Genomic DNA, 8,533 nt, shown 5'->3' with positions numbered 1-8,533 from the left:
TCAGAGCTGTTAAATGCAAATGACTTGGTGGTAACTGCAGGATCAGAGAATAGTATTATGGGAACAGTAAAAAGTGGAAGATTGGAATAGTAGAGTGGAAAGGACTGGTAATGTAAGTAAAAAAATTTGTGATGATTGGAGAGGAAGGAAAGGGGAAATCCGATAAAGTAGTTATGTGATTTTTGTGGAAAAGATGAGGAAGAACTCTAAATTGTGTAGTGAATGTAATAGATGTGTCACTAGAGGCACTTAGTGATGTAAGATATACCTGCAGTAAGAGGTTTTCAGTCAAATAATTACATTGCAGGTACAGTTTTGAAGAGGAGAGTTGAGAACCATATTATGTTAGATATGCCGGTCTTAGAAAGGTGTAAAACATTTCTGGTACAGTGAAGACACACAGGTCTTTGAAGCAGGTGAGAGAGCAATAAGAGAATAGCTGGAGCATTGATAAAATAGAGAGAGATAAGTGCACTACTGATCATTAAAAACTTTGCCATTGGTAGAAAAGACCTGTAGGAAGTCCCAGGAAGACCTGAGACTTGATGGGAGTTCAGACAAAAAAAAGATCACAGGACAGGGAGGATTGAATAGAATGCATTTGATGACTGACTCTGTAAAGGGAAAAGTTGATAGAACTGAATTATGTTTGATCATTCAGCATGTCATTTGTATTAAGTGAAGTCAAGCTTGCTGTTTCATGTGTGATTTGGAGTCTTAAACAGTTCTTTTAATGATACAGGTGGTGCAGCTGGTGGAGGATATTCTCAAGTGATTCCAATGGACGAGTTCAACCTTCATCTGACAGGAGATATTCATGCAATAACTGCAGCAAATAACCTTTTGGCAGCTCAGATTGATGCACGAATGTTTCATGAAGCTACACAGAGTGACCAGGCTCTATATGGAAGACTAGTCCCTAGTGTCAAGGGTAAACGACAGTTCTCACAGATTCAGGTGATTGAGTTACTCTTGTCATTTTGCTGTACTGAGCAGTTGAAAGTACGTTAGGGTAGTTGTATTAGAGGATGCAATAAGCATACCCAGTAGACCTTGGTTCCTGACTCATGTGTTTATATAATAATCTTGAGACTTACAAGTTAACAACTTCCCACCTGAATTATGATTTGAGTTCTATTTGACTGATGAATTTGCAATAGAAAAAATTGAGTTTCAGTTCCATAAAATATTCTTTCAGTTGTTGCTCTTAGTTCTACTGCTTCTTTTGTCTTCAGTATGTGAAAGTATGTACATTTGAAATTTTGAGGGCTTTATATGTATGGTTTATGCACATGAAAAAGTTAAATTCATTTTTTCACTACTGAGATCTAATTTTGTTGATGTATTATGCTATTTTGGATATTCTACTTTCAGATTAATCGCCTGAAAAAACTAGGTATTGTTGAAACTGACCCTGACAAGCTGACAGAAGAAGAGGTCAAGAAATTTGTCCGTCTAAACATTGATCCTGAAACTATCACCTGGCAAAGAGGTATACGTACTGTAGTGGGAATTTTTGTCTTTCATAGTACTAATCCTAACATTTTATTTTATTTTACTTCGTTATGGTTCCATAACTTTGGATATGTTAACCTGTGCAGTTCTGTTTTGATAGTTTGATGGTAGCAAAATGGTGCAATTATTTTCCTTGGAAAAGTGGTCTACTTTTAGTATCTCTGTTTAGGCATATAGCAAAGAAATTAATATTATACGTAATACTGAAGCATATGCTGAGTGTTGTTAGATTATCTTGATTACATTAGAGTTCATTTATATTGTGTCAAGTAGTGTTGGATTATCACCAAGTAGTATTACCCATTGTTATGTCCATTATCTGTTGAATAAATTACTATACATTATCTGTACTAATTTAAAATTTTGTAGATTTTTTTGCTTCATTTTGGGTCATCAGTGATTGACTGGATTTCACAAAAAACTGTCCACATTTGGTATTTCATGTTGGGTAGTTTCAAGAACTTTCAATGCAAATACATTATTTTTGTACATGAACTTTCCTGTCAGACATATAACTTAGCTTACGTCTCTGACGTCACGACAGAATTCAAACTCGCGGCTAACGCGACAGGTAGGTCAGGTGATCTACCTTACCCGCCGCTGGGAGGCGGGTTGTAAGAACCAACATACCTTCTTGCAGCAGATTTTTTCTGTCGTCGGTGTCGACCACATCTGTTGTCGGTACCTCTTGACAGTTGGATTCTTTTCTCGTTTCGCCCTGGATTGTTTCTACGGACTTTTGGTGAAGTACCCGATCTTTTGGCCTGGCATTCGCGATTTGTGGACAGTTATTGGACTTTTCTTGGATTTTTCTTGGATTCATGATGTCTGATGTTGATACTAAGAAAAACTGCTATGTTTAGAGTTTGTTGTATTGACTGAGTGTAAGGTGAGGCTACCGAAAGCTGCGGTAGACCCTCACACGGTATGTTTGAAGTGTAGAGGAATGAATGCACCTTTAATAAACCCTTGTAATCGAATGTGAAAAGCTGAATGAGGATGAATGGAAGTCTTTGTCTTCCTACTTGAGGAAGCTTGAAAAGGATAAAGTTAGGAAAGCTTCTTCCAGGAGCAGTAGTAGATCTCGTATTAGCGAGTTGGATGTAAATAATCCTATTTTAGAAGTAGCTCCTTTGTCAGTTTCAGCTCCTGCTCCCTGCACCGAAGCCGAAGATGCGCCTTCGGAAGTGGCCTCCATGAAAGCCACCATTCGCAGTATGGAGAGGAAAATCAAACAATTAGAAGGTAAGAGTGATTCCAATAGTGATTTGTGCAGTGAACCCAGTGCAGTGGAGGGTGCGTCTGATCGGCTCCCTAATGCTTCCAGGCCTAGACTCTTCCAGGCTCCCAGTCCCAGTGGAGGAGGAAAGTCGAAAGCCGCAGGGAGGTTAGGGAGCATCCCCAACGGTCAGGCGTCCCCTCGGTAGCTCCTGTTGATCGTTCCCAGGCTACCTTGGATCGCTCCAAGAGAGAAATTTTGCGCCAATGCTTCTCGTCTTCGCCATCGCCTTCTCCTAAAAGAGGATGGAGCTCTTCGGAAGCCTCGCGCCCTTCGAAAGAAGAGCCAGCCTGGACGCTCCCTGCGCCCCCCCCCCTTCCAGCCCTGAAGTTTTTTCGGAGAGCCTGAGGTGGAAGCGAAGAAGCGTAAGAGATCTCAGGAGTATCGTTCACCGAGCGGAGATCGAGCCTCGTCACCTGTTCACGAGTTGTGAATTCTCCTGCAAGGGTTGTTGGCTAACCTTCAGGCGCAGATTTCGGCTCTGGCTGGCTCGCTTTGCCGTGTCTTCTCGTCGTAGGAAGGACATCTCGCTTTCCTATAAAGAAGTCCAGGCTCCCCTCTCCTGACTCTCGCTATTCGACGGAACAAGCGGCGCGCTCACCTGTGCGTTCGGATTCTCGCAGGAGGCTTTCTGCTTCGGACAAGATCAACATCTGCGTCTAAGCGACATTCGCCTGACAGACAGGTTTCTCCTTCGGACAAGGAGCAAACTGCGCGTAGGAGATCCTCACCCTACAGACGCTCTTCGCGAGACAGGATCGCTCCCCTTGACAGGCGCCAAGAGCCTAGTAGGCGCTACTCACCTCGTAGCCGCTCCTCGTCTCGCCTCCACTCTCCGGTTGACAAGCGCCCTAAATCGGACAGGCGCCCTTCGCTGGACAGGCGTCAAGAAGCTGTTAGGCGCGTTTCGCCTGGCAGGCGCTCTTCTCCCGACTTTTACTCGCCTCGAGTCAGGCGCCGAGAGCCTAGCAGGCGCTTCTCCCCTTGTAGGCGCTCACCTAGTAGGCGCTCGTCGCCAGAGATCCTCTCGCCTCGGTTCAGGCGCCAAGAGCCTGGTAGGCGCTTCTCGTATGGCAGGCGCTGTTCGCCTGGTAGCCGCTCTCTTTGGATAGGCGCCAAGAGCCAAATGATAGAAGTTCTTCTTCAAACAGGCGCTCTGCACCTGACTGCCGCCTGACTCCTGTTAGGCTCCAAGAATCTGGGAAACGCACTCCTCCAGACAAGAAGGATGTTGCAAGTAGACACTTTCCTGAAGCATTGTCTCCAAGACGTATACGTCTAACTTCCTCTAGAGACTCCTTTAAGAATAGTCTCGCCTCTAAGGATCATGAGGGCTCTTCAGCTCAGAAGAACAGGACCCCTCAGAAGAAGAAGGACCAAAAAGACTCCTCTGTTTCCTCCTATAAGAGACTAACAGAGTACTCCTGCAAGAGTTTGGAGATATCCTTTCTCCGTGGCTCCCCCCTTCTCCTCTTTCGTTATTCTCCACTTCGAAGACGTCGAAGGTTTCGTCTTGTTGTAAGGATGAAACCTTACTGTTTCCATGAAGAAGGGCGCTGAGAGGTTTTGGGGAATGGCTCCTTTCTAAGGAAGAGAAAGGGAAGACGGTTTTTTCTTTCCCTCCGTCTAAACTGACCGGCAGATTGGGATTCTGGTACGAATCGGGAGAACCTTTAGGCCTCGCTCTCCTTCGTCCTGCGGACTCGGACTTCTCTTCATTGGTGGATTCTGCTCGTCGTTCCGCCTCTTGTCCGCCAAGACTACGTGGGGAATGAACGAACTTGACCACCTACTGAAGGGAATGTTCCGAGTCCTGGAAGTTTTCAACTTCCTTGATTGGTCTTTAGGTGTTCTGGCTAATAAGACCCAGACCCCAGATGCTCTGTCTCCTGAAGATCTTAACTGTGTCCTCACTTGCATGGATAAAGCATGAGAGACGGATCGAGTGAAGTCTCCTCACTGTTTGGAGCTGGATGATTAAGAAAACGGTCGGTCTACTGTTCGTTTTCTTTCATCTCACGAAGGCAGTGTCACATGCGCAAAGGCCTCGCTTATGTATGCTCAACTCTCTCCCCTTCTGTTCCCAAGCAAAAATTATTCAAGATGTCTCGAGTGCCCTTTCAGCGTCTACTGATTCGTTTCTCAAGAAGGCAGTGTCACTGCGCAAGGGCCTCGCTTAGTATGCTCAACTCTCTCCCTTCGTTCCCCAAGAAAATTATTCAAGATGTCGAGTGCCCTTTCACTAAGGCTACTCAGGACATGTTAGCCCATGCGGCCAGGAAACCTCGCTCTGTCTTCCAACCCAAGGCCAAGGAAAGAGACGTCCTCTGAGACAGGAGCCCTTTCGAGGAGGACCCGCTGTCAGAGGTTCTGCAACCAGAGGGACTAGACCTTTTAAGAGAGGTAAAACATTCTCTAAGTCAGTCAGAGGGAAGAAATAGCGGTCAAGGACTCCAGACATCAGTGGGTGCCAAACTACTGAAATTTGCCGACGTCTGGGCCCACAAAGGGACAGACAATTGGTCCCTATCGATTGTCAGCAAGGATACCTCATTCCCTTCTCGTCAAGACCACCATTGACGACAACTCCGAGGGAGTTGGTAGCCAAGTACAAGGACCCCATCATGAATCAAGCCCCTCTCTCTAGCAGTAGATCTCATGCTAGAGAAGGAGGCTATAGAACTAGTGAAAGATCCCCGCTCTGCGGGCTTTTACAACAGACTATTCCTAGTTCCGAAGAACTCAGGAGGATGGAGACCGGTGTTGGATGTAAGCGCCCTGAACGTCTTTGTGGAAAAGAGGAAGTTCGCCATGGAGACAACTTCCTCAGTGTTAGCGGCTCTTCGTCAGGGGGACTGGATGGTGTCTCTAGACCTTCAGGACGCTTACTTTCATGTGCCGATCCATCCTCTTCACGGAAGTATCTACGATTCATGATGGGAGGAAAACATCTTCCAATTCAAGGCCTCGTGCTTCGGCCTATCAACTGCACCCCAAGTTTTCACGGGGTTAATGAAAAACGTGGCGCAGTGGCTACATTTGGAGGGAGTGAGGGCTGTCGCTTTATCTCGACGACTGGCTAATCAGAGCAGAGTCTCAAGAAAGATGTCTGGAGGACCTTCAAAAGACCCTTACATTGGCAAGTTCTCTGGGACTTCTGGTGAACTTCCAGAAGTCTCAATTAATCCCCAGTCAAGAGAGGATCTATCTGGGGATTCGGATAGCTTCTCTGGCTTTTCGGGCTTTTTCCGTCGCCAGAGAGGATAGCTCATTGCTACGAGAAAAAATAACGACCTTCCTAGAGAAAGATGCATGCACAGCGAGGGAGTGGAATGAAAGTCTGCTGGGGGACACTCTCCTCGCTGGAGCAATTCGTTCTCTAGGAAGGTTGCATCTCAGGCCTCTACAGTTCTTCCTATACCAGAACTGGAGGCGTCTCTCCCTAGATCTGGAGTTCTCCTTCAAGATCTCAAGGGAAATCAAGAGAGACCTTCGGTGGTGGAACAACCCACTTCGATTTGTGGAAGGAATGTCTCTTTACTTGCCGAACCCCAGCCATGTGTTGTTTTCCGACGCATCGGAGGCAGGTTGGGGAGCGACGCTCGGGACAAGAGAAGTGTCAGGCACCTGGAAGGGGGATCAGGTGTCCTGGCACATCAACAAGAAAGAGTTGATGGCAATCTGGATGGCATTGAAAGCCTTCGAACCCCACGTCCGAAATGCAGTAGTGCAGGTCAATTCGGACAACACAACAGCCTTGGCGTACATCAAAAAACAGGGGGGGACGTACTCCTTCTCCCTGTACGAAACAGCAAGGGATCTTCTGCTGTGGTCTCAAACAAGGAAGATCAGTCTTCTCACCAGATTCGTACAGGGAGAAAGGAACGTCAGGGCCGATCTCCTGAGCAGGAAGAATCAACTCCTGCCTTCAGAGTGGACCCTCCACTCAGAAGTATGCCAAGACCTGTGGAGAAGATGGGGCAGACTCACATCGATCTTTTTTGCAACAGCAAAGAACGCAAGAATCGAACTTTACTGCTCCCCGATCTCAGACCCAGGAGCAGTATCAGTGGATGCGTTTTCTCCTAGATTGGACAGGGCTAGACGTCTACGCCTTTCCCCCCTTCAAAGTACTGGCGGGACAAACCCTCAAGAAATTTGCTATCTCGGAGAGGACAGAATGACGCTAGTAGCTCCGTTCTGGCCCGCCCAAGATTGGTTCACAGAGGTACTGGAATGGTTGGTGGACTTTCCAAGAGCACTTCCACAAAGACAAGATTTGCTCAAACAACCCACTTCGACAGGTATCACAGAAACCTCCCCGCTCTCAATCTGACTGGCTTTTGACTGTCAAAAGTCTTGTCAGAGCGAAGGGGTTTTCGACAAAAAGACTGCTAAGGCTATCGCCTCAGCTAGAAGACCTTCGACCTTAAAGTCTACCAGTCGAAGTGGGACGTCTTTCGCCGTTGGTGCAGGAACCAGAAGTTTTCCTCTTCCAGTACCTCTGTGACTCAGATAGCAGATTTCCTAGTTTTACTTCAGAGAAAAAATTGCGGTTTGGCAGTATCTACTATCAAAGGATACCGAAGCATGCTGGCTGCGGTGTTCAGACATAGGAATTTAGATCTTTCAAATAACAAAGATCTTCATGATCTATTAAGATCTTTTGAATCTTACAAGAAAACTTCGAACGAAGTAAGTTCCAAGTTGGAATCTGGATGTGGTTCTTCGTTTTCCTGAGGTCCGCTAGGTTTGAACCACCACATTTAGCCTCCTTCAAAGATCTCACGAGGAAAGCTCTCTTTCTCATGGCTTTAGCATCCGCTAAAAGGGTTAGTGAGATTCATGCCCTAGAAGGAAGGGTAGGTTTCAAAGGAGATTCCGTGGTTTGTTCCTTCCTTCCTTCGTTTTTTGGCAAAAATGAGAACCCCTCAAATCCGTGGCCAAGGAACTTTGAGGTTCGTGGTTTTATCTGCCCTAGTAGGGGAAGAACCTGAAAGAACTCTTTGCCCTGTTAGGAGTTTAAGATACTACCTTCAGAAGAAGAAAACCCTTAAGGGCATTGAGGACAGACTATGGTGCTCTGTAAAGGACCCCAGCAGACCATTGTCGAAAAATGCGCTGTCTTTCTTCATTAGAATGTTGTGAAAGAAGCACATAAATCTTGTAATGAAGAACATTTCAAGCTCCTAAAAGTCAAGGCTCATGAAGTGAGAGCAATTGCCACTTCCTTGGCCTTTAAGAAGAATATGTCTCTTCAGAATCTGATGAAAACTACATTCTGGAGATGTAATTCAGTATTCGCCAACCACTACCTAAAAAGACGTCAGTATTACGTATGACGAGTGCTTCGCGTTAGGCCCGTACGTATCGGCGGATTCGGTGCTGGGGCAGGGAGCTGGAACATATCCTTAGTAGTTTTTTCCCTGTTTTTTTTGTAATTGAGGTTCATATGGTTGTATGAAAAATGATGCAGGTAGGCATCTTTTTTCGTTTCGTAATGCTAATAACTTTAGTTGTTCCGATACGTAATACAAACCATCGGTCCTTTAACAATAGGAAGTAGCTAGCGGCAGCTGGAATGGTCGTAAGCTTCGAACAAGAGAACGGTAGTTAACTGGCTTGTCCGATCGTCGCGCGCCGCGCGACTGGGAGGTAAACAAATCACTTTTGCTTTCGGCGTGTGTGGATAGGACGTGCTCGTCATCGCTCTGCCCGCTTTGTCGTTTGCTTTGAGTT

General features: G+C 46.0%; 1 protein-coding gene across 2 annotated transcripts in view; it reads left to right on the top strand.

The window, feature by feature from the left end:
* The window catches only part of LOC135207583 (C-1-tetrahydrofolate synthase, cytoplasmic-like), a 66,422-nt gene that overhangs the window by 9,840 nt on the left and 48,049 nt on the right, over positions 1 to 8,533 (top strand). For both annotated transcript variants that reach the window (XM_064239435.1, XM_064239434.1), the window contains exons 13-14: positions 743 to 957; positions 1,375 to 1,492. In XM_064239435.1, the coding sequence (XP_064095505.1) occupies positions 743 to 957; positions 1,375 to 1,492 (333 nt within the window). The remainder of the gene's footprint in view (positions 1 to 742; positions 958 to 1,374; positions 1,493 to 8,533) is intronic.

This window comes from Macrobrachium nipponense, chromosome 32 (assembly GCF_015104395.2).
Source record: "Macrobrachium nipponense isolate FS-2020 chromosome 32, ASM1510439v2, whole genome shotgun sequence".
Classification (NCBI taxonomy): Eukaryota; Metazoa; Arthropoda; class Malacostraca; order Decapoda; family Palaemonidae; genus Macrobrachium; species Macrobrachium nipponense.
This window is presented reverse-complemented; position numbering and strand designations above follow the sequence as displayed.